The sequence below is a fragment of the Paracoccidioides lutzii genome, assembly GCF_000150705.2.
Source record: "Paracoccidioides lutzii Pb01 unplaced genomic scaffold supercont2.28, whole genome shotgun sequence".
NCBI classification, from domain to species: Eukaryota; Fungi; Ascomycota; class Eurotiomycetes; order Onygenales; family Ajellomycetaceae; genus Paracoccidioides; species Paracoccidioides lutzii.
Genome location: NW_015440974.1, coordinates 1 through 26156, shown reverse-complemented (window position 1 = coordinate 26156; position 26156 = coordinate 1). Strand labels below are relative to the sequence as shown.

The 26156-nt window shown below is 30.5% G+C and overlaps 1 protein-coding gene across 1 annotated transcript; it reads right to left on the bottom strand.

Moving 5' to 3' along the window:
• Positions 1-8939: 8939 nt before the first annotated feature.
• PAAG_12470 (hypothetical protein) lies at positions 8940-18448 on the bottom strand (the record flags this gene model as incomplete). Its single annotated transcript, XM_015847952.1, has 2 exons — positions 8940-9029; positions 18359-18448. 2 exons carry the CDS (start codon positions 18446-18448, stop codon positions 8940-8942), a joined length of 180 nt encoding a protein of 59 aa, XP_015702419.1.
• Positions 18449-26156: the final 7708 nt, after the last annotated feature.

Sequence of the window (26156 nt, the reverse complement as noted above, 5' to 3'; positions counted from 1 at the left end):
CTATCAAGTCTCGAAACGACCACCCAAAGGATATTTTAGCGGATTATTTCTGCCCGGCTGTTGATTTCTAACCGACTAAACTGTGCTGCAGCAGGGCATCTATTGGCCAATATACAGCGGTGAGATGAAGGCGCCAAAAGATGCTCTCGCTTGAGACAAGGAGGTCCGCCGCTTGGGCACGCCACAGCAGCCCACAACTGGGAATGATTGATCGGCGATCAGCCCATGAACGCGTCGAATACGGGCTTGTGATGGAGCCAGGAAGACTAAGCGTGCCCCAGATGCCGAACGGAAAAGCCGCCGGGGTCTGAGCCCCGGGGGCATTTGGTCAAAAGTGGTTTGAAGACCGTATGAGTTCTTAAGTGGGCAACATTTGGCTGATTGTGATTGAGATCATGTTATTCGCCAACAATTCCAAAAGTTGTGAGAACGAAAGCCACGGCAAAATAGTAACAAGTTCGCAGGTTGAGCAGAATTCAGGTAGTTCTGAGTTCCCACTGGTACAACTGTAAAGAGGGGGTCACTGTCAAAAGTTTCGACTCACATGGAAGCCATAATACTGCACTAAAAGCCAAATTGAAACGGTATCATGTCTAGTTATGCCTAGAATGATAGGCATGCAATGCAAATGGGGCCCTCTTAAGTAGGTCTAAACCTAACTAAGATTTTAGTTCTTGATGCCCTAAATTTTAACTATATGGTTTAACTAGAAATGGTGAGCTGAAGCCTACTGATTTTGGTAAGTAAATGAAGTGGCATTTTTGGTGTCTTTCTAGCGTATTGGCGAGTCAAAAACTTTGATAGCGACCTCCGAACTGGGCGCCTATGTCCATCCTGTTCTCTGTAACGTCTGCTCCGTCGCCTGTTGAGTTGTTCTGAAAGGACTCTCCCCCAGTTTTCAGTTCTTGCTCAATCCACTCCTCGCACTTTGGCTGGTGGGCATGTGGATTTATTTCCCGCTCCGCGCTGCCCATAACTATAGATCTCTGTCTGTTTATTCGTAAGATCAGGTATGACTTTGTCAGAGAGAGTGAAGTCTCATGTCCAAAGTCCCCTTCAGAGAACTTCGATTTCTGTGTATTAATAGCTGGGAAAGCCAATTACCACACCATTCCCAATATAAAATAGCACAATGGAGATGGCGGTGGAGATAGTTTGCCGTCTTGGTTGTGTGGCTAGAAATTCCCCCTGACTCGAGGAGGGAACGGGCAAGCCCTCATTAAAATACGCTTTTTTTTTAACGGTCCTTGAATCCTTGACGGAGTCTCGCCCTTCTCTAACCCCGTAGTCTCATCGTGAAGGTTTCCCGAGGTTGAGCTAGTCGACGCATCTGGCATTTCGAGAAAAGACGAGGTTTCTTTCCCCAGGTTACCGATTGGCGCTTTGACACCAGCCAAACGAAGCGCCACATTCATGGGCCGCCTCTTCGGGCGGGAGAGGGTGTGGTGTTTGCTTGGAAATCTTGCAGAGATTGGGACCAGCAGATCATCACCAGAGCGACCAGAGTGGATATTTCCAAGGCTGTTCCAGAGAGTTGGGGCCTTGCAGGTACATACGCTATAACGAGTTGTAACCCAGCTAACTCCATATGTAGTGGTTGGAAAATTAAAGTTTAACCACCATTATAAATTGGCCCATCTCGTCATATGTATGCAATTACTCCGTGCATTGCAAAAAATTATATGGGTCGCTCGCTTGGGGCCTTAAAAAGCCTCTTCGAAGCTCTTCAAGGTTCAAATGATACTACATACTTCCTGCGAACAATCTCCCTTCACGAGACATGGAACTCGCCATTTGGGATCAAGTTGACCCAGAAGCAATGTTTACACTTTTTGGCGTAATGCGAAGAAAACATAGCTCGCGGCACCCAAAGTCATTTTAGAACTACGAAAACCGAATTAATTTATCTACCACTTCGCTTCTGAAGATGCCGCTGTCGTCCTAGCCAAGTATCAGCTTTTTTCACCTCACCAAACGTTGAGGCAGCAGCAAAAGGAGCTTCAGCCAGCAATTCTGAAAAGCGCCTAATTACCACATATATAGTTAGTCCATGGGTATATTGGCCAGCATGCTCAGATGTTCTTCTCACAGGGAGATGCTTTCATCCTGATGTAGTGATAATTGTTGACTAACTAATGAGCTAGATGATGATTAGTTATGCTCTGTTCAACTGTTCATTCAGTCTTAACATCTGTAACTGCAGAATAATATAATTCAAGTAATATTAATCCAGAAGTACACAAGTAGAAAATGTAAAGTTAGCTTTTTCTCAACAGCTTGATATAGCTATACAGCTATAACCTTCTATATAGTCATTTCTATGCATGTCTGGAGTTAAAATAACTACTTCTGGTTTGACATAGTCTTTATTTCTTTTTCTCTATAAGTCATACTTACACAATGAGTTGTTTATTACAATCAGTGATTTAGATTAGTTAGATATTGCAATATATTTGCTCATTAACTATGTTTATTCAATTCTTTACATAATAACATATTATTAATGCTGTATTAAAACTTAACAACTCTTACTTAGATAGCTGCAGAATGAGTAAAATAACATTGAAGTGAAAATTTAATAAAGTTTATATTATAGCACAGCTGCTTGTATAAGAATTAAGATTTATTTATTCTATCATATTATAAAGATTAATTTATTCTGACCTTAATCATATTCAGTTGCTTATATTAATCTGCTTTAATTCTTAATCATATCTGCTTTAAAATTGATCTGATTCAATTTTTAATCACTTTTTTATATTCAGTTATTTATTCATTTTTTATTTTAATTTTTAGTTTAGTATTATTATCACAGCTACTTAGTTAAACAAATAAATTGAAACTATTATTTTGTTATTTTATTATCATTTTGACTCTACTTGAGTTATGATATAATATTAAACTTCTTTTTTTCAAAAAGCTTTGAAGATTAAGTAATAAATATTTATATATTTATATTTATATGAGCTTCATAGTAATTACAACTATACTAAATATTTAAATCTATATTTATATTTATATTTATATTTATATCTATATCTGTGTCTATGTTTATATCTCTATAAGCTTTTCAGTGATTGCAACTATGCTAAGTGCTTAAAACCTTATTAATTAATTATTTTTTTCTTATATTTATTATAAAAGCCTCTATTACTACCTCTTATCAAAAATTTGAAAGTGCTATTCAAAAGTTTAATTAGATCAATAGCTCTGAATGACTTTCAATCTCAATCTTAATTTTAATATTGATTTCATTTAAAGCTCTTACTGCCAGATTTTAATTAAATTCCTAATAGTATATATTACTAAGTTTGAATATATATATTCTCAGTATATTAATCTGAAAATATCTAGCTTAATAATTAAACTTTCTTTGAATATAAAAAAATTTTTTATATATTATTCAGCAATTAGCTTCTAGTTTTTTTTATTTATTCTTATCATATTTTTTTCAATTGATCATATTATATATCTAGCTCACTTTAATTACATCAATAGTTTAGCTCATTCTAATTGCTTGATAGTTTAACTTACTTAATAGTTTAATTTATTCAATAATTTAACTTATTTCAATAGCTCAACTTGTTTAATAACTCTGCTTACTCTAATTATTTATTTCACTCTGTTCATTCTAATCATCATGAATATAAAAATTTTAATCAGATTTAACTTAATATTATTGATCTTTTGTATAATTATTTATTATATATTTTGTTAAACTATTACAATATTATTTATATTTTAAATTTTATAATTATTAAATTGAAGACTATCATTTCTATTTATATTTTTTTAAGCTCTATTGCTGTTAAACTATCAAATAAATTTCAATCTCTAGGTAAGAATCAGATGATGGCTCTGATATTAGTGAGATATGAAAGAAAATATATAAAAATTTAATGAATAATTATCAAGATAATTATAAGGGGTTAAGCTTTAAAAACTAAAGGCTAGTCCTATTATATAACAAGGATGAATTGCTTGAGAAAGGGAAGAAAGGAATGAGATGAGAACACAAGCTTAAGCAAGCTCACATAGCATGATCATTTGCACACATGCAAACAATGACTAGGCTGAGTCAGTCAGCCAGAGCAAATTTAAAAGTTCAGCCTCTTATAATACTCTTCTTCTCCCTCTTTGTTGCAGGTCTTTACAACTATTTAAAGTCCTCTTTATATCTAATTTTGCCTGCTAAGAGGCCTTTCAAGTATTTAAAGCCTTCACTTCTTGTAGGAGACTCATATCATTTCATGTAGGCTCAGCCCAACCTACTCATTTAACAAGATATTGCTTTTTCCTCTGATAGGTTTGTTCACTTTAAATTTCCTCAATCTCAAACTCAAGTCCTTCTGAGGTCTCTATAGTGGGTGGCTGTCAGTCAGTTTGCCTCTGACTAGGCAAGAAATCTATCACCACAGCATGTATAAGCTTTACTTTAAAGATATTGTGAATGTCAGATGAGATATTCAGTTGATAAGTATGAGATTCTATCTTTTCTAGCATAGTATATTGATTGTATTTCACATCCAGCTTCTTGCATAGGCAATTAGTTCTCATGTTCTCTAAGCTCAATCAGATTTTATCTCCAGGTTGAAAGCTTGAAGCTAGATCTCTTCATCTATTCATATAGTTCTATTGAGATTGCTGAGCATCTATCATTTTTACTTGAGCTCACTTCAACACTTTATGAGCCTTCCTCATATAATCATTCACAAACTCAATGAGATTATATGATGTTTTAACAGAGAGTGCATCAGCTATATCAATGAAGAAAATATAAAAAAGATATGTTAAAAAAATGAGCTCATATCTGTTGAGACAGCATCTTTATTATTGATGATTAGCTCTGTCAGAGGAAGTCATTCATACTAGTCATTCTGTTGAAAGCTAATATACTTGTGTAGATAGATTTTCAGAGTCTGATTCATTCACTCTGTAGCTTCATCAGTCTCTGAGTGATAGACTGTAGAGAGTTGTCTATTAATGTCTAATTTCTCACACATCTGAGTTCAAAATATACTTGTGAAAGCTGATCTTTGATCTGACACTACTGCTGTATAGATGCCATATTGAGAAATAATGTTGTGAAGGAACACTCTAGCCACTATCTTCATATCAGTTTTTTTAACTACTTTTAATATAACTCTCTTGATTAGTCTATCTATTATAATCATGATATTTATATATTCTTTAGAGCTTGATAAGTCTACAATAAAGTTCATGAAAAGCTTCTGTCACATATGTTCAGAAATGAGAAGAGGCTTAAGCAGTCTCTGATGTTGATCTCTCTATACAGTGTTTGATCTGCAAAGATGACAGTTCCTAATCATTTTTCTCATATCAGTGGCATAGTATGATGAGTAGAACTTACATCTTAGAACTTCTGCCATTTGCTTTCACCTGGGATAGTCAGTAAGAGGTGAGTCATGAGCTTTATGCATTAATCTGATTTGAAGAGGTTTGAAGTCTGACACTCACTTACAACCTTGAAAGAGAAGCTTCCTGTTATTATTTAAAGAGCACTCAGAGATAGAGATCTTAATACTGAGTTCAGAAGAAAATCTGACTCTTTTTTCATAAAGAGTCTGCTTCAGACACTGCAGAATCTTGTCATTTTTGTGAGTCTCATTTCACTGAGCTTGAAGAGATATCTCAGGTTTCACACTGGCAGCAGCTATTTTTGATTTCATTTCAAATGCCAGTACATTAAACTTAAGTAGTTGAGCTTGCCTCTGCTTGATTCTCTCATCATCAGCACTCTATGACATGTTCTACTCTCTTCATGATAGAGTGTCTGGTTCAGTGTTCAACTTTCCTGATTGATAATTAATTCTGAAGTTGAATTGATAGAAAATATCCATTTAATGTAGCTATCTTTCATTTAGTCTGTGTGTAGTCATGAAGTATTCTAGATTCTTATAATCTATGAGAATCTTGAATTCTTTTACACTTTATAGCTCAGTATTTCATTCTTTTAAACACTCAATTATTGCTAATAACTTCTTATCATGAATCTCATAGCTGTATTCTGCAGGTGAATGCTTGTGAGAGAAGAAGGCACATGAGTATAGAATGCTCTGCTTATCATATTGTAGCAGCACTTCTTCTAAAGCATAATCTGAAAAGTCTGTTTCCAATATAGTCTCATGATCAGGGTCAAATTGAAGCAGAATTGAAGTAGAGATAAACATTGATTTTAGATGCTTAAAAGCTTTTTCAGCCTTGTTTATCCATAAAAAAGAAACATTCTTGCATGTAAGAATTGTCAGTGGGATCATGATCTTTGAGAAATCTCTGATAAATCATCTATAGAAATTGACAAAGCCTAAAAATCCTCATACACTCTTAAGAGTAGTAGATGTCATCTATTTTAAAATAGCTTTAACTTTCTCTGAATCTATTTGTATACCCTTGCCTGCTTTAATGATGAATTCAAGATATTTTGTGCTGTTCATCTCAAACTCACTCTTTCTGATATCTGCCTGCAGGCCTGCTTCCTGTAGATGCATAAGCATCTTTTGTACATGCTCACAATGCTCCTGTAAGCTTCTTGAGAAAAATATCAAGATGTCATCTAAATAAACTGAGCAGAAGTTCTCCAGATATCTATGTAATGCTCAGTTGATATATTTTTGAAATGTGCTTAGAGTATTGGTCAAATCAAAGAGTGTAATCAGTCACTTAAACAGCTTGTATCTGATTCTAAAGACTGTCATTCACTCATTACCTTCTGTGATTTGAATCTTGTGAAAAGCTGCAATAATGTTCAGCTTAGTAAATCATTTAGCTCATTCAATTCACTGTAAAGTCTCACTGATTAAAGATATAGAATATCAATTCTTTCAGATGATTTTATTAAGAGCTCAATAGTCTACACAGAATCTTAGTTCATCTTCAGACTTCTTTACAAATAGTACAGAGGTGGCTGCAGAAGAGTTGCTCATTCTAATAAAACTCTTATCTAGATAATCTGTAAGAGTCTTTCACAAAGCCAGTAGTTCCTCTTAAGACATATTATATAGTAGGCCTCAATAGAGTTGTTTCATGCTATTATCAGCTTTTTTAATCAGTTCAATCTCATAATCTCTACCTGGGTCACAAAGTAAGGGTAGAGTATCAGCAGCTTCCTTATCAAATATGTTTAAAAACTCATGATAATGTTCAGACAGCTTTTCTCTAGGGTCAATCTTTGATTTCACTTCTAGAGTCTTTTGAATATCAGTCAAACTGACAGTGAAGATCTCAATATTTTGCTTCTTTCAAGTACTTATAAGTCTAGAGAAACTTATGACAGAGATGGAAATCACATCAGCTTTTACATTTGAACTAGACTCTGCCTCTATACCACTCTCTTCAAATCTCACAATTCTTTGATAAGGGATCATGGTCACCTTTTGCTGGGCCAGCCAGGGGTTGCCTAGATACATATCATGATCATGTAACTCATTCACCACATAGAGAAAGACCTGTTCAGTTATATGATCATCTATATCACTTTGAATGCCAGTCACTATGCTTGTGAAGAGTCTCATGAAGTCTTCAAAGCTGATCATTTTAATAGAAGGAATTTTAATGCACAGGAGCTTATGCTTGTTGATGTAGAATTGAGAAATAAGATCATAGATATTACATTCACTATCTATCATTGCTCTAGTTGAAAAGGTATTATCTACTAGAGCATCAACAGTGAAAGGTTTGAATATCATCTTAGATTTAAATCTTCTTCATTGCTTTCTCATAAGCTCCTTATTTCACTTCTTTCAGTGTCTTTTGATTGAAGCTACTCTTTTCTCAAATCCTCACTCATATTCACATCATCATTGTTCAGTACCAGCTTGGGGATCATTTTAGCTATTGTGAAGGTGGCAGAGTGTCTGAGAGATTTGAACAGATAGCTCTGAATCATATGACCTTCAGCTCTGCATCTCAGGCATAGGCCTTGCTCTCTTCATTGATTAATTTCTGTCTGATTTATCAATTTGATGTAGCAGGTACTTGGAATCACAGCACCAGTAGAGAGATTCATCAGATCTTCAATGAAAGCTTGAGAGTAATTTCATCAATCAAAAATAGTATGACAAAGTAGAGAGTGTGAATTAGATGTTGTATGATCTGAAGAAAATCTGCTCTTGCAATGTTTAGACCACTGCCTTAAAGTCTTAAGCTTAGAGAGTTGATGATCAACTAATCTAAGCTTCTTGCAGTAATTTTTGTAGGGAGATGATTCTCTTACATCCATCATGCCTTCCCTTAGCTCCATGCTTAGAGTGGATTTCAAATACCTCTTTTTAATATGATCATCTCATTCATAACCATCAGTTTCCAGCAGTAGCTGATTAAATTCAAGCAGAAAGTCAAAAAGAGCTCTTCTACTCTGTCATAGATTGTTGAGCTTTTGCATAGTCTTTTTCTGTTGTGCAGAATCAATAAAGAGTATGTATGTTTGCTTCAGTAAGCTTTATACTATGAAGTTGATCTTGTTCTTATTACTCTCAACTCAGAAGTAAACTTGAGCTGCTGTCATTTCTTTCAGTCTTGAGTACACATATCAAGCACATTCCTCATTATTATCTAAAGCTTCCCCATTGACATTAAGTTTTGATTGAAGCTTTAGCTTTTACTGAATGTAGTGCTTTAGATTAGAATCATCATACTTCTCACAGTCTGATAGCTTGGTCTTTGATCTTCTGACTGCAATGAGTAATTGTGAGTTTGATTGAGAGAGGGTTGATGTTGAGATGTTCAAAGCTTGTCATAGATTAGCTATTTCAGCTTGCTGAGCTGCTATTAAATTTCTATTCTCACACTGAACTTGTTCTTGCTGTTGAAGAAAGATCATTCATTGTTGTTCAAAGCTGCTGAGAGTGTTCCTGCTCATTGCTTTGTGTTGATTCATTTGTATATTTGTTGTACAAGTCTGCTGCTTTATCTCATTCAGTTCATGGTGCAGGATTTAAGGCTCCCAATAGCCTATCATACGTCAGCACATTTGCTGAGCTTTGTGATACAGAATTAAGACTCTCAGTGGCCTATCAATGAAAGGAGTGAAGCAATTCATAATGTAGGGGGTTAAGCTCTAAGAATTAGAGGCTAGTCCTCCTATATAACAAGGACAAATTGCTTGAGAAAGGGAAGAAAGAAATGAAATAAGAACACAAACTTAAGCAAGCTCGCATAGCATGATCACGTGCGCACGTGCAAATGATGGCTAGGCTGAGTCAGCCAGCCAGAGCAAATCTAGGGGTTCAGCCCCTTATAATGATTAGTATACTTATAAGCTTAATGAATTTTTTTTTTATTTTTTTTTTTACTTCTAACACAGCTGCTTGCAAGCAAATACTCTTTTAAATCAAAAGATAATATTATAGTATAACTGCTTATATATGAATTAAAATTAATTTACTTCACTATACTTTAAAGATTGATTCATTTTGATCTTAACTATATTCAGTTGCTTATATTAATCTACTTTAATTTTTAATTATATCTGTTTTAAATATTAACTTAATTTAATTCTCAATTATTTTTTTATATTTAACTACTCATTTATTTTTTTATTCTAATTTCTAGTTTAGTATTATTATTAAAGCTATTTAGTTAAATTTATAAAATAAAGTTGTTATCTTGTTATTATTCTAACTTTAATTGAATGATGATAAGTATTAGTTCAAATAATTAAAAAAATTAAAGAATTACTAGTAAAGTCAGAGTAATATTAAAAGAATTTTATTCTTAAATAATTGAATAATATAATACTGAGATAAAAAAATATTGAAAAGTTAAATAAATTAAAATTTAATAAATCAGTTAGTTAAATAAAATTGATAAAAAATATAAAATATTTTAACTGTGACAAGAAAGATTATTTCAATAAAAAATGTAAAAAAGCTAATGAAAATAAATAATCTAGTAAAAATTTAGCTAAGAAATCAGTTAAAAAGATATTCAATTTATTACAGAAGATCTTTAATAAGAAAAAAATTAAAATAAATATTAAAATTAGATAAATTATAAATATAAATAATGAAATTGATAAATCTATAAAATTTAATTAATTTATTAAATTTTCTAAGTAAATTTTTTTATCAAATATTAATCTATAATTGATAAAATTAAAGATATATAGAATTATAATATATTTAATTTAAATATTATATATAAAAATTTATATCAATTAAATAAAAAACTAGATTAATTAAATAATTCTAAAGTTACTTCATACTATAGCTATTATTAAAATCAATTTAATACTCTAATATAAGTCTATTTTAAAAATTACAAGTAGTAATATTATTAGTTTGAGTAAAAAAAATTTATCTAATAATTTAATAAATAATCAATTAGTTAAATTAACTAATATATTATTTATTCTTAATATATTAATCAATATTTTATTTTTATAAATTTTTATATTAAAATAAAATTTATAACTCTCATATAGAGAAAAATTATAAGTTTTTTAATAATAAAAGAGAGATTCTAGTATAAAATGAACAGTGTAATAGTTATCTTCTTATTTATTTTTTATTACATAATTAATGTAATATTATTAGATGTAAAATAAAAGTATTTATCAATATATATTAATTAATAAATTTATATACTATTTTATCTAAACTATTATTAATTATCCTAAATTTATATATTTATAATTTTTATATAAATAAAAAATATATTGAAAATTTAAATTTATCTATATATTAAAAATTTAAATCTATTAATATATTTATCATAAAACTTTATTTATCTGCAAATATAAAATCTACAGAGAATTTAAATAATTTTCTAGAATTCTAATTTTAATCTATATAATAGTATAATACTTTTTTTATAACTTAATTAATTTTTTAAATTTTAATTCATAAATATTTTTATTTGAAAGCTCTTATTAAAATTGATCAGTCTCTTAATTTTTATACTATTCAGCTAAAATTTAAAGAGTTAATTATTAAAAATATACTTTTTTTTATAAAGTAAATATTTATCAATAATTTTTATTATTAATCAGTAATATTTGATTTAAAGAGTATAAAAATTGAATAAATAAAAGATTAATTAGATTAAAATAATTTAAATAGTTTTCAAAAGCTTTTATTAACTCATTATTGAGAAAAGACATATTTGAGCTCTTTGAAATCTCTATCAATTTCTATTTTCTTTTTATTATATTAAATATTTTTCCATACTATTCTCATCAAAGTTTATTTAAATATAGCAGAAAAGATATCTGTGAAAAGTGAAGAGCATATGATTTAAAATTTCTATCTAACCTCTGTAGACTACAAGCTAAAGATTATAATTAACTGAGTATAGCTAAGAATTATAAGGGGCTGAACCCCTAGATTTGCTCTGACTGGCTGACTCAGCCTAGCCATCATTTGCACATGCGCACGTGATCATGCTATGTGAGCTTGCTTAAGCTTGTGTTCTCATCTCATTCTTTTCTTCCCTTTCCCAAGCAATTCATCCTTGTTATATAGGAGGACTAGCCTCTAGTTCTTAGAGCTTAACTCTCTACATTACAAATTGCTTCACTCCTTTCATTGATAGGCCACTGGGAGTCTTAATTCTATATCATGAAGCTCAGCAAATATGCTGACATATAACAGGCTATTGAGAGTCTTAAATTCTGCATCATGAAGTTCAGTGATAGCACTGGTATATGAATAGACTGAGTTAGCAATCATGCTAACAAACAAATGAGCAACATTGAAAATGTCTAGCTGAATGAGACTTGTACAACAAATACACAAATGAATCAACATGAAGCAATGAGCAGGGATGCTCTCAGCAGCTTTGAACAACAATGAATGATCTTTCTTCAACAGCAGGAACAGATCTAGCATGAGAACAGAGATTTAATAGCAGCTCAGCAAGCTGAAATAGCTAATCTATAATAAGCTTTGAACACTTCAACATCAATTCTCTCTCAATTGAACTCACAATCACTTATTGTAGTTAGAAGACTAAAGATCAAGTTACTAAACTGCAAGAAGTATGATGGTTCTAATCTGAAGCACTACCATCAGTGAGAGCTAAAGCTTTAATCAAAACTTAAAATTGATGGGAAAGCTTTAAGTAATAATGAGAAATGTGCTTGATATGTGTACTTGAGACTGAAAGAAATGACAGCAGCTTATGTTTACTTCTGAATTGAGAATAATAAGAATAAGATCAACTTCATGATAGAGAGCTTACTGAAGCAGACATGCATGCTCTTTAGTAATTCTGCACAACAGAAAAAGGGTATGTAAAAGCTCAATAATCTATGACAGAGTAGAAGAGCTCTCTTTGTCTTTCTATTTGAATTTAATCAGCTACTGCTGAAAGCTGATAGTCATGGATGAGATGATCATATTAAAAAGAGGTATTTGAAATCTGCTCTAAGCATGAAGCTGAGGGAAGGTATGATGAGTGTAAGAAAATCATCTCCTTACAAGAATTACTGCAAGGAGCTTAGATTAGTTGATCATCAACTCTCTGAGCTTAAGACTTTAAGACAGTGATCTAAACATTATGAGAGCAGATCTTCTTCAGATCATACAATATCTAATTCACACTCTTCACTTTATCATGCTATTCTTGATCAATGAAATCAGTCTCAAGCTTCTGCTGATGATCTGATAAATTTCTCTTCTGGTGCTGTGACTCCAAGCACTCACCACATCAAATTGATAAATCAGACAGAGATTAATCAATGAAGAGAGTAAGGCCTGTGCCTGAGATGTAAAGCTGAAGATCATATAATTAAGAGCTGCTTATTCAAACCTCTCAGATGCTCTGCCATCTTTATGATAGCTAAGGTGATCTTCAAGTCAGTACTGGACAATGACAATGTGAATATGAGTGAGAATTTAGAAAAAGAGTAGCTCCAATCAAAAAACACTGAAAGGAGTGAAATAAGAAGCTTATGAAGAAGTAATGAAGAAGATTTAAATTTAAGATGATATTCAAACCCTTCACTGTCAATGCTTTAGTAGATAATGCCTTTTCAACTATAGAAATAATAGACAGTAAATGTAATATCTATGATCTTATTTCTCAATTCTACATTAATAAGCATAAGCTCCTGTGCATTGAAATTCTCTCTGTTAAAATAACTGGCTTTAAAGACTTCATGAGACTATCTACAAGTATGGTGACTGGCATTTGAATTGATATAAGCAGTCATGTAACTGAACAGGCTTTTCTCTATGTGGTAAATGGGTTACATGGTTATGATATGTATCTAGATGACCTCTGGCTGGCCCAGCAAAAGATGACTGTGATTTCTCATCAAAGAATTGTGAGATTTGAAGAGAGTGGCATAAAGATAGAGTCTAGTTCAAATACAAAAACTGATGTAATTCTCATCTCTGTCATAAACTTCTCTAGGCTTGTGAGCACTTGAAAGAAGTGAAATATTAAGATCTTTACTGTCAGTTTGACTGATATTTAAAAGACTCTAGAAGTGAAATAAAAAATTGACTCTAGAAAAAAGTTGTCTGAATATTATCATGAGTTTTTATACATATTTGATAAGAAAGCCACTAACACTCTACCCCCACTTTGTGACCCAGGTAGAGATCATAGGATTGAACTGATTAAAAAGACTAATGGTAGTATAGAACAACACTATTGGGACTTATTATATAATATGTCTTAAGAGGAACTACTGACTTTGTGAAAAACTCTTATAGATTATCTAGATAAGAGTTTTATTAAAGTGAGCAACTCTCTCACAGTCACTTTTGTATTATTTGCAAAGAAGTCTGAGGGTGGACTAAGATTCTGTGTAGACTATCAAGCTCTTAACAAAATCACCTGAAAGGATCAATATTCTCTATCATTAATCAGTGAGACTTTACAGTGAATTGAATGAGCTAAATGATTCACTAAGCTGGATATTATTACAGCTTTTCACAAGATTTGAATCTCAGAAGATGATGAGTGAATGACAGTCTTTAGAACCAGATATAGGCTATTTGAGTGGCTGATTACACTCTTTAATTTGGCTAATGCTCTGAGCATATTTCAAAAATATATCAACTGAGCATTACATAGATATCTGGACAACTTCTACTCAGTCTATTTAGATGACATCTTGATATTTTCCTCAAGAAGCTTACAGGAGCATCATGAGCATATACAAAAGATGCTTATGCATCTATAAGAAGCAGGCCTGCAGGCAAATATCAGAAAAAGTGAGTTTAAGATGAATAACATAAAATATCTTGAATTCATCATTGAAGCAGGCAAGGGTATACAAATGAATTCAAAGAAGTTTAAAACTGTTTTAAAATAGGTGACACCTATTACTCTTAAAAGTGTATGAGAATTTTTAGACTTTGCCAATTTCTATAGATAATTTATCAGGGATTTCTCAAAGATCATGATTCCACTGACAATTCTTACACACAAGAATGTTTCTTTTTTGTAGATGAGCAAGGCTGAGAAAGCTTTTAAGTGTCTAAAATTAATGTTTATCTCTGCTTCAATCCTGCTTCAATTTGACCCTGACTATGAGACTATATTGAAAACAGACTCCTCAGGTTATGCCTCAGAAGGAGTGCTACTACAGTATGATAAGCAGAGCATTTTATACTCATGTGCCTTCTTCTCTCACAAGTATTCATCTGTAGAATGCAACTATGAGATTTATGATAAGAAGTTATTAACAATAACTGAGTGTTTAAAGAAATGAAATGCTGAGCTACAAAGTGTAAAGGAATTCAAGATTCTCACAGATTATAAGAATCTAGAATACTTCATGACTACATATAGATTAAATGAAAGACACCTACATTGAATAGATATTCTCTATTGATTTAACTTCAGAATTGATTATCAGTCAGGGAAGTTGAATGTTAAATCAAACACTCTATCTCAAAGAGAGCAGAACATGTCACAAAGTGCTGATGATGAGAGAATCAAGCAGAGACAAGCTCAACTACTTAAGTTTAATATGCTAGCACCTGGAATGGAATCAAGAGTGATCACTGCTAGTGTGAAATCTGAGATGCCTCTTCAAGCTCAGTGAAATAAGACTCATAAAAATGACAAGATTTTGCAATATCTGAAGCAGACTCTTCATGAGAGAAGATTCAGATTTTCTTCTGAACTCAGCATTAAGATCTTCATCTCTGAGTGCTCTTTAAATAAGAACAGAGAGCTTCTTTTTCAAGGTTGTAAGTGAGTGTCAGACTTCAAATCTCTTCAAACCAGGTTAGTGCATGAGGCTCATAACTCATCTATTACTGGTCATCCTCAGTGAGAGCAAACAGCAGAAGTTCTAATACATGAGTTCTACTGGTCAAGCTATGTCACTGATGTGAGAAGAATGATTAGGAACTGTCATCTTTATAGATCAAACATTGCATGGAGAGATTGACATCAGAAACTGCTTAAGCCTCTTCTCATTTCTGAACACATATGGCAGGAGCTTTCTATGAACTTTATTGTGAACTTATCAAGCTTTAAAGAATACATGAACATCATGATTATAATAGACAGACTGATCAAAAGAGTTATATTAAAAGCAGTTAAGAAAACTGATATGAAGACAGTGACTAAAGTGTTTCTTCACAACATCATCCCTCAATATGACATCTGTAAGACAGTAGTGTCAGATCAAAGATCAGTTTTCACAAGCATGTTTTGAACTCAGGTGTGTGAGAAATTAGATATTAAAAGACAATTCTCTATAGTCTATTACTCAGAGACTGATGAAGCTACAGAGTGAATGAATCAGACTCTGAAAACCTATCTATGCAAGTACATTAGCTTTCAACAGAATGACGGGTATGAATGACTCTCTCTGACAGAGCTGATCATCAATAATAGAGATACTGTCTCAACAGGTATAGGCTTATTCTTTTTAACACATCTTTTCTACATCTTCTTCATTGATATAGCTGATGCACTCTCTGTTGAAACACCACATAATCTCATTGAGTTTGCAGATGATTATATGAGAAAGGCTCATGAAGTGTTGAACTAAGCTCAAGTAAAAATGACAGATGCTCAGCAATCTCAAGAGAACTACATGAATAGATGAAGAGACTCAGCTCCAAGCTTTCAACCTGGAGATAAGATCTGGTTGAGCTTAGAGAACATGAGAACTAATCACTTGTGCAAAAAGCTGGACATGAAATATAATCAATATGCTGTACTAGAAAAGATAGAATTTCATACTTACTGACTGAATATCTCATCTGATATTCACAATGTCTTTAATGTAAAGCTTCTACATGTGATGGCAATGAATTCCTTGTCTAGTCAGAGGCAAACTAACTAGCAGCCACCTGCTATAGAGACCTCAGAAGGACCTGAGTTTGAGATTGAGGAAATTTGAGATGAATGAACCTACCAGAGGAAAAAGCAATACCTTGTTAAATGAGTAGATTGAGCTGAGCCTATATGGAATGATGCAAGTCTTCTACAAGAAGTGAAGACTTTGAACACTTGAGAGACCTCTCAGCAGGCAAAATTAGATGTAAAGAGGACTTTAAGTAGTCATAAAGACCTGCAACAAAGAGGGAGAAGAAGGGTATTATAAGAAGCTGAACCTCTAGATTTGCTCTGACTGACTGACTCAGCCTAGCCATCATTTATATGTGTGTATGTGATCATGCTATGTGAGCTTGCTTAAGCTTATATTTTTATCTCATTCTTTTCTTCCCTTTCTCAAGCAATTCATCCTTGTCATATAGGAGGACTAGTCTCTAATTCTTAGAGCTTTATCCTCTACAAGAATATAGATAAGCTAGAACTAAATACATACTTATAAAACATATTATAGAGTTAAACTTTAAATAATTCTTTAATAAGTTTAATAAAATTCAGTTAAAACTCAGTTAAAATTAACTGAAGCTTTAATTAAATTTGATTAAGTTCTAATAAAGAATATATTTTAGTAAAATTTATAGATTTCTCTTAAAATATTAATTTTTTCCTGATTTTTCTTCAAAAAATTAGAAAAATCTTACTTTAATTCAACTTTTTTTTTGATTAAAAAAAGTATAGATAATAATTCTATATTTATTTTAAAAATTTGAGCTACATACTTATTATAGAAGGAAAATTTTTTTAATATAGATATAATCAATCAGTTTTTAATAATTTTTCTAAAAAAAATCATATTTTTTATACTAGTTTTTACCTCTTCTATATATTAAGAAGTGTTTGTAAATATTTTATTAGTTTATTTTAAAAACTAATCTTAGTTTACTAGATTCTTTTTGAAAAATCTAATCTAGTTACTGAACTAGTAGTAAAATCAGAAAGATTCTATCAAAGTTTATTAAATCAAATATATAAAAAATATAAATAAAAGTTGAAATATAAAAAAAATACTCTCTATATTTGAAACAAAGAAAAAAACTTAAAAAAAACTCATCAAAACCTCTTTAAATAATAGATTAAAAAAAATAAAAGAGATAAATTATTAAATCAAGTTAAATAGCTTAATAATTTAAAGCTTATAGCATCTATTTTAAAAAATTAAATAGATAAAGAAGAAAATCAAAAAATTATTAATTTTCTAATTTTAATATTAAAGTAAATTTATGAGATTATTAAGTTCAAAATAAATATGACTAGTTCAATTAAATATGTTTCACTTCAGCCTCAAACTAGTAAAGTTAAACAGGAAGTTCTCATTTAGAATCAATCAAAAATAGCATAGAATGCAGTTAAAAAATCTACTTTTATATAAATAACTTTTATTTTCATTTCTACTTCTGCTCAGTTAATATCTTTGAAAGTTTTAGAGAGAAAAACAGCTTAAAATCAAAGAAAAGAAAAGTTTTAAAATAAAAAAAGCTAAGTCAATCAAAAAAACAATATCTCATTTTAAAGCTCTTAAATAAAGAAGTAATAAGTCAACTTCAAAGCTCAAAAATAATTTTTGAGTTAAGAAATAAACTAAATCAAAATATATTCTCAGTAGCAATGAATAAAAAGATAATCTTTATAATTAATATCTTTTTTATAAGAAACTCTATAGTAATTACTATATTATTTTAATTTTTATTTAACTTACTCATTAAAAATAAGAAAAAATAAAGATCTCTACTGAAAAAAAAACTATAGAGAAAGATTAAATTAGATAAAAATAAGAAATAAAAAAAATTAGTCATTTATAATATTTTTAATGATATTTTTGATGATGATGAAAAAGATATAATAGTACTGAAGAAAGAGATAGAAAATGTTAGGGAGCAAATGTGAGCTGCATAAGAAGGAAACTCTCTGTGTTGCTAACTGCTATGTAATGAAATTCTAAGATTGGTGAGGAAAAAGAGGTGTCAGATTCTGCTTAGATTATGAACAGCCCACATGATCACATGACCAGATCATGACTGATCTACTAGGTTACATGTGGGGTGTGGTCATGTGATGGAGGTAAACCTAGCCCTGGTGCTGAGCCTAACATAACCCCCTGATCTAGAAACAGGCATGCCCTCATGCTGGAAGATTGTCATTGTCTTCATCTTTCAGATAGCTGCCTGTCTTCCATGTCCTTACTCATTCATCTAGGTGTTTCAGTGGTCTGGCTTTAGTAGAGTTGGCCTCATAGAAATCTCATATTATGTATAGTGATCTCTTGAAATTGTGGGTGAAGTACTATAAAGAATTCTTGTCAAATCTCTTCCAGTATACCTGATACTGCAGCTTGCTCTGACTTATTCAACTGGTCAGTATACAATCTATTTCTCATTCATTCTTACTGTCTATTTCAATTGAGTCTGGTGGTCTGACAGTCTGATCAAATAGAAGGTCTTTTAAGTCCTTGCATAGCTTGTTTAGAGAGAAGATTAAATAAATCTTCATTGTTGCAGGGAGATTTAGTTTGTAGACATTATTCATCTTTTTCAGCATTCTGAAGGGATTAGCATTTTGCTCTGTCAGTTTACAGCTTGATCAATTCATCTTGTATGATTTCAATGTTAGATAAACAAAATATTTTACTATAAAGTCAGGCTTTTGATGATGCTTGTCAGTCTGCCTCTTCATCTGTTTCTGTGCTGTTCTTATGTCTTTACTTGTCTGATTTCTGATCTCTCTCATTCAGTGAATGAAGCTCCTTGCTGTTTCTCAATTTCTTTTTTCATTTATGTTCAATTTCTCTACTAGTAATTATCAGTCAAATGATATTCAAAGTTCATATTTATTTGCTATGAGGAAGAGGGGAGATTCCTGTGAAAGCATTTGAAGTAGCTGTGAAGATGTGATCTATAATGAGCAGTCATTTATCTCAGTCATTTTGATAGTAACTGATATAGAGATGTAGATAGATGGCAATGTATTGATTCATTACTTCTATCTGTCTATCAGTTTGTGTGTGATATGCTGTTGAAAGTTTCAGTTTTATGCTCAGAATTTGTGTAAACTCATTTCAAAAACTTGATATGAACTAAGGGCCTTGATCAAAGATAATTGTATCAGACACCTCATTATATGAATAGTAGAATTGAATAAATAGTCAGACCAGCTCCTGGGCTGTAACTTTCTAAGTGATTGAAATGAAGATTGTCTTCTTGCTTAGCTGATATACTATAATCAAAATGATGTCATAATCTGTTTTGCTTTTTGACATATTCATGAAGTCTATTGTGATATGCTGCCATGCTCATTCTGGTATTGATAATAACTTTGGCAAATCAGAAGTCTTATCTCTTAGAATTTTACTGATTTAGCATACATGACAGTTTTGAATGTAGTGTAGAACATCTGTCTGCCAGATGACCCATCAATAGTATAATTGCACCAGAGCCAGGGTCTTTCATCTTTTAGAGTGTGCTGTTGAAGCTTGATCATGAATTTTCTGCAGTAGCTCAGCTATCAGAGTTTTCTTTTCCTGAATAAACATCACTAATCTTTTATTGTATTATAGTACATTGTCTTCTATTGTATAGAGACTATTCTCATCATCTGTCTACTGCTGCAGGGGCACAATTGAGGTGACTGTCTTGTTTAAAGACACTATGCATTTAGCAATGTTTTTTTTCTCTGAGAAGTTGATGCTAGCAGATTGGTCTTGCTTGGTTAATACTTGTTTTCAAAGTAGAAACAGAAAAGGAACTTTGTCCAGTGAGTTTAATGTGCATTCAGCTTCTTGATAATTATAAAGAATTTCAGTGTATAATGATCAGTAAGAATCTTGAATTGTTTCTTTCATTATAGTCTCTCAAGCTCTACTCATCATTCTTGTAAGGTCTGAACCACTGCCAGTATTTTTTATCATGAACTTCATAATTAAGCTCTGTGTCATTCATTGACGTTGAATAGAAGGCTACTGAGTGTCAAAGATTATTTTTAAATCTTTGATTTAGTATCTCAGCCACTACTCTATTAGAGATGTCAGTTTCAATATGAGTCTCTCATTTAAAGTAATAATAATGCAGTGTTAGAGCCTTCATCAGCTATCTCTTTAGTTTTTCAAAGACTAATTTGCATTTTAATGTTCATACAAATAGAATAGTCTTCTTTATCAACTGGTACAGTGATTTTATGATTCAGCTATAGTTTTTTATGAATCATCAGTAGAAATTGTCAAATTCTAGAAATGACTGAACTTTTTTAACTGTGATAAGGGTCTGTCATCTCATAATGACAGTTGTCTTCTCTGAGTCTATCTCAATCTCTTCTGTGCTGATGATGAATCTTACATATTTTGTTCTCTGGACTGCAAACTCACATTTCTGAATACTGGCTTGCAAATCAACTGCCTTTAGTCAGTCTAATACTGAATTTACCTGCTGCTAGTGCTCCTTCAGATTCTTACTATAGATTAAAAGATCATCTATAAATGCTATTATAAACTTAATCAGATAATCAAAGAAGATACTATTAACAAATCATTGAAAGCAGATAAGTGTACTTGTAAGATCAAAGAGAACTACTTAATATTTATAGATCCTGTAGTGAGTTCTAAAGATGATCAGATCTTTGAACTTAGAGTCTATTCAGATGCAATGAAACCTCTGCTGAATGTCTAGCTTTGTAAAGTACTTTGCCCTGTTGAGTTGGTTCATCAGCTCATCTATTAAAAGCAAAGAATACTGATCTCATTTGATTATAGCATTCAGCTTGTGAAAATTGATACAGAATTATAATTTTTTCCCACTACAGGCAATCAGAATTGAAGAGGTGTAGAGAACTGAACTTAAAGTGACAAAATCCTTTGCTAGATTGACTTTGAGATAGGTCTTTACTGTCTCTAGTTCTTCTAAATTCATCTTATATAGAGGTGTATGTCCAATGCTCCAGATGAGGTCAATGTTAGACTGAAGCTCTATTTTAAAACCAATGTTCTTTCATAAAGAAGGTAATTCATCTGACACTTTCATTGAGAAATAGTCCTTCTGTCCTTTTAATCATTCTGATAAGTTGCAGATCAGCTTCTCATCAAACTCATTCTCAGCTCTCACTAAACTCTGCTTCTTCTTAAGCTGTTTATCAATTTTATACAAACTGGTTATAAAGACTATCAAGTTCCTGTTCTTCATATAATTATAAAAGAAAGCAGTATCAATGAAGTTCATATTCATTATTTGTAGTGCTGTCTTCCCCCAGGTCAGTCTCTGCCTTATTTTAAATGTCATAACTAAGCTGATCTCTTTCAATCTGCAGAGCTGAGTCTGATGCTTCTGTCTGATCTCCTTGTTCAGTTTGATCTTTCTTCAATTCACATCTGTTTAATGCTCAGGCTTAGAGTCTAAGCACTTCAGTATTGACTGAGATACTATCTTCAACATTAACTCCACTACCTGTTCAGGGATAGACTGTTCACTCAGTCAAATCAGATGTTGATTTTTAACATCAAGTCATATATCCTGTGCTGTTAACCACTTTCATCCCAGGATGACAGAGTGCTGACCTAGGTCTGTTATCAGCAGGCAAACATTCTGAAAATCTCCAGTCATTCACTCAGAGGTTTAGAGTTAATATACAATCTATCACTTCACCAGGAGCATCATTGTATCCCTTCATGTGATATTTAAACAGTAGTTCTTGAAACTTCTTATTGAAGAATCTCACTAATTCTATAGCATATTAAGTATCAATAAAATTCACATCATTCACTTCAGTATTAGCAAAAGAATTTATAGAAGTAGCAATTTAATTATAGACTAACTTAATTGATATATTAAAGCTTTTTCCTTCAATCAAGTTCTTCATATTAAACTTCTCATATGTAGAGGGTTAAGCTCTAAGAACTAGAGGCTAGTCCTCCTATATAACAAGGACGAATTGCTTGGGAAAGGGAAGAAAAGAATGAGATGAGAACACAAGCTTAAGCAAGCTCGCGTAGCATGATCACGTGCGCACGTGCAAACGATGGCTAGGCTGAGTCAGCCAGCCAGAGCGAATCTAGGGGTTCAGCCCCTTATAGATGCTAGCTATTATGAGAGTGTTGACAGAATGATAAGCTGAGCTGAAAGATTTTTAAAGATCAAAAAGATTTAAGATTCTAACTAATCATTGAGTTTTTGAGTACTTCATGATAATTAAAAATCTCAATGTCTGATAAACATAATGAGCAGAGTTCCTTTTCTGATTCTACTTTTTAATTCAATATCAGTCTGGGTGTTAAAATACAATAGCAGATGTGCTAAGTCAGTCAGAGGTTCAGAAAAATAGCAAGAACACTCAAATGCAACTGTTCTTCAAATTATAGAGATTAAATTCAAAGATTATCAAGGAATTTATTAAGGTTAAGACTATAGATGCAGGTATATATATTCTTGAGAAAGTTAAGACAAGAAAAAGAGAAATAAAATCACTAAAATCAAGGTATAAGAAAGTACAATAGAAAGAATAGCATTAGGAGCTAATAGATGAACTTTTGTGTTTTGAACAGCACTTAGTACTATCAATTGAGAAAGATTCTACTTTCTAAACATGTCTTCTACAGGAGATTCATAAGTAGTTATCAATAGTACATCTTGAAAAAGAAAAACTATACTTGCTAGTGAAGATAAAATACTACTAAAATGACTGAATCAAAGATATTAATTAGTATGTGAATAATTGTCTGATGTGCTAATGAATGAAGATCTTCTGTGATAAAACTTCAGAACTATTGAAATCATTATCAATTCTTAGCAGAGCCTGACAGTATATCTCAATGAACTTCATGAATAACTTTATGATAAAAAAAAGCTATAATGTAATATTGATGATTATCTGTTAGCTAAGTAAGAAGTCTATATTTATTTCTATCACAAGAAAGACAGATGTCAAAGAGCTGATAAGATTGTTTTTGAAGTACTACTATAAGTATTATGAAGTACTAAATTCAATTATATTAAACTATAAATCATAATTTATCTCAGACTTCTGAAGTGAGTTCATCAGATAATTGAGAGTTAAACTGAAGCTATCATCAGCTCATCATGTACAAACAAATGATCAGACTAAGATTGTAAATCAATATCTAGTGATTAAGCTCTGTTTATATATAAACTACTACTATTAAGACAATTGGAATAAGTGATTACTAATGATAAATCATATAATTGAAGCTCTAATAAATTAATCAATTGAGATGATACTCTTTCAAACTGCTCATAGATATGAATTTTGAATGTTCTTTGATTGAAAGTTACTGCTAAAGATACTACCTAGAGAAGCGAAGTTTAAATGAGAAAAGGCCAGGTAGTACATCATTCAAATGAAGGAAATTTGAAAGCTAGCAGTGGATAATCTAGAAAAGATACAATAAATCATGAAATTACAGGTCAACTAATACCACCAGAAGCTAAACTTTGAAATAGAAGATAAGATCTTCTTATCACTCAATAATTTTAGAATTCAACAGCTCAGTAGGAAGCTCACAGAGCAAAATAAAGATCTCTTTGAAATTATTGAAAGAGTGAGCAACAGCTATAGATTAAGACTATTAAATAGAATGAAGATTTACCTATTATTCTTCTCTGATAAACCACAGAAAGTTATAAATGATCCTTTATTAGAATAATTAAATGAGGCATCAGAACCAGTCAATATATAAAGTAAAAATAAGTAGAAAGTTGAGAATATTCTAGCAAGCTGAGTCTCCTATAAAAAGCTTCAATATCAGATAAAATAACTAGAATTTGATAATAATTTAACATGATATTCAGTATAAAATTAAAAGAATTTCTGCATCTAATTCAAGAGTTTCATACTATAAATCTAACAAAAATAGAGTTCTCAAAGTGATTAAATAAATAACTAAAAGCTTGAAAAAAAGATGACTATTTATCAGATGAAGTAGATAATAATCTATCAGTTTGAGGGTATACTTAGGCTTTAAGAGAAAATAATATGATGATATAGAATAAGCTTTATAGCCTTTTCAATAGTATAATACTGAGGCAAAGAGTAATTGCAACTGCTGAGGTGAATAGTAATCATAAACTGCTTAGATATTAGCATAGCAATCAATCTCATAATTATTTTATATATAAATAATATATAAATATAGTAATCACATAGCAACTGTACTAAGAAAAATGCTAAAGAAGAGCTATATAAACAAAGCTTTCCTCAAATTTATTTTTTAAAAATTATCTTAGTATTCACTCAAATAGCTTACTTAGTTAGCAATTGAACACCTGATTCATCTACGTCTAGATTGAAGCTATGACACTAGATTAAAATAAATATTCTGATAATTCAAAAAAGATATTATCTTTTCAACTATATAGAGTATATGCTATAATTAAAAATCAATTATCAAGCTTAAGTATAGAAAGTATAAATCATAATAAGTTTAAATTTTAAAAGAAAAATCTAAAATTATTAATAGATATTACTATTAATAAACTATTAAAAGAAGAGAAAAAAACTATATATATTCAAAATCTTCTAAAGATAAATAAAAAAAACTTATTATTAATATATTTAAATTATTTTATAACTGAACAAAAATAGTTAAAAGTTGATATAGCAATTAAATATTATAAATCAAATTCACAATATAAGATATTTTTATAAAATCTAAAAAAAATATAAAGTTTTTAATATTGAATTATTTACAATTCAAAAGACTTTTATAATAGCTCATAAAATAATTTCTTAAAAAGTAAATATTAATAATATTTAAATATTTTCAAATAGTTAAACAGTATTAAAAAAACTTTAAAAATTTAAAATTTAAAATAATTAGATAAATCTTAAATTAATTCAAAAAATAGTAAAAAAATTTAAGATTAAAAATATTTATATTTATATTTATTTATCTTGAGTATCTACTTATATATATATTTTAAAAATGGAAAAAGTAGATCTTGCAGTAAAGATTGAAACTAAAACTTAAAGAGTAACTTAAAGAATTATATCTTGATCATATATTTAAAAAAAGATTAAAGAATTATATTTTAATAAATAAACAAAAATTTGAAAAAAAGAGAAGAAAAGTACTTAGTATGTAAGATATAAAATGAAAATATTTTTCTCTATAATATAATTAAAACTTGAATATAACTACTTTAAACTATATATAAAAAGATTTAAAGATTTTTTGAATTTTAATAAATGTGATTTCTGTGATATAGTTGAAAATTCATATCATATATTAATGAATTACTCATTAAACAATGAGATAAGAAAGAAATTAAAAGAAAAACACTCAATTAATCAATTAAATATGATCTTTCTATTTAATACTAAATTAGAAAAAAAGTCTTTAATTGAATTTATAAAAAAAATAAAAATTATCTCTTAAGAATAAAATTCAATATTGAATGAAATTAATATTTAATTTATAAAAAAAGCTGAGAATATTCTCAATAATAGTTTTATTAAAATTTCTTTTATATTAGATTATTATTATATTTTACTTTATTTTATTTTTTTTTAATTTATTTAATTTTGTTTTAATACTTATTTTATTTAAGTTAAAAAATAGATTAAATAAAAATTGAAACTATAAATATATCTTTTATTTAAAAATTATTAAATACTGTATTATTCTAAGATAAAACTTTATAAGTATATAAGTTAATTACTTTTTATTATTTAAATTAGTTAAACAGTTAAATTCTAGTCTATATAAATAAATATCATAGTTACTGATTAAATATACTTTAAATAAAAAAAAAATAATAATATTAAAACACCTTCTTTTTAAAGCTTAATCAAATTTAATTAAAGCTTTAGTTGATTTTAACTAAGTTTTAACTGAG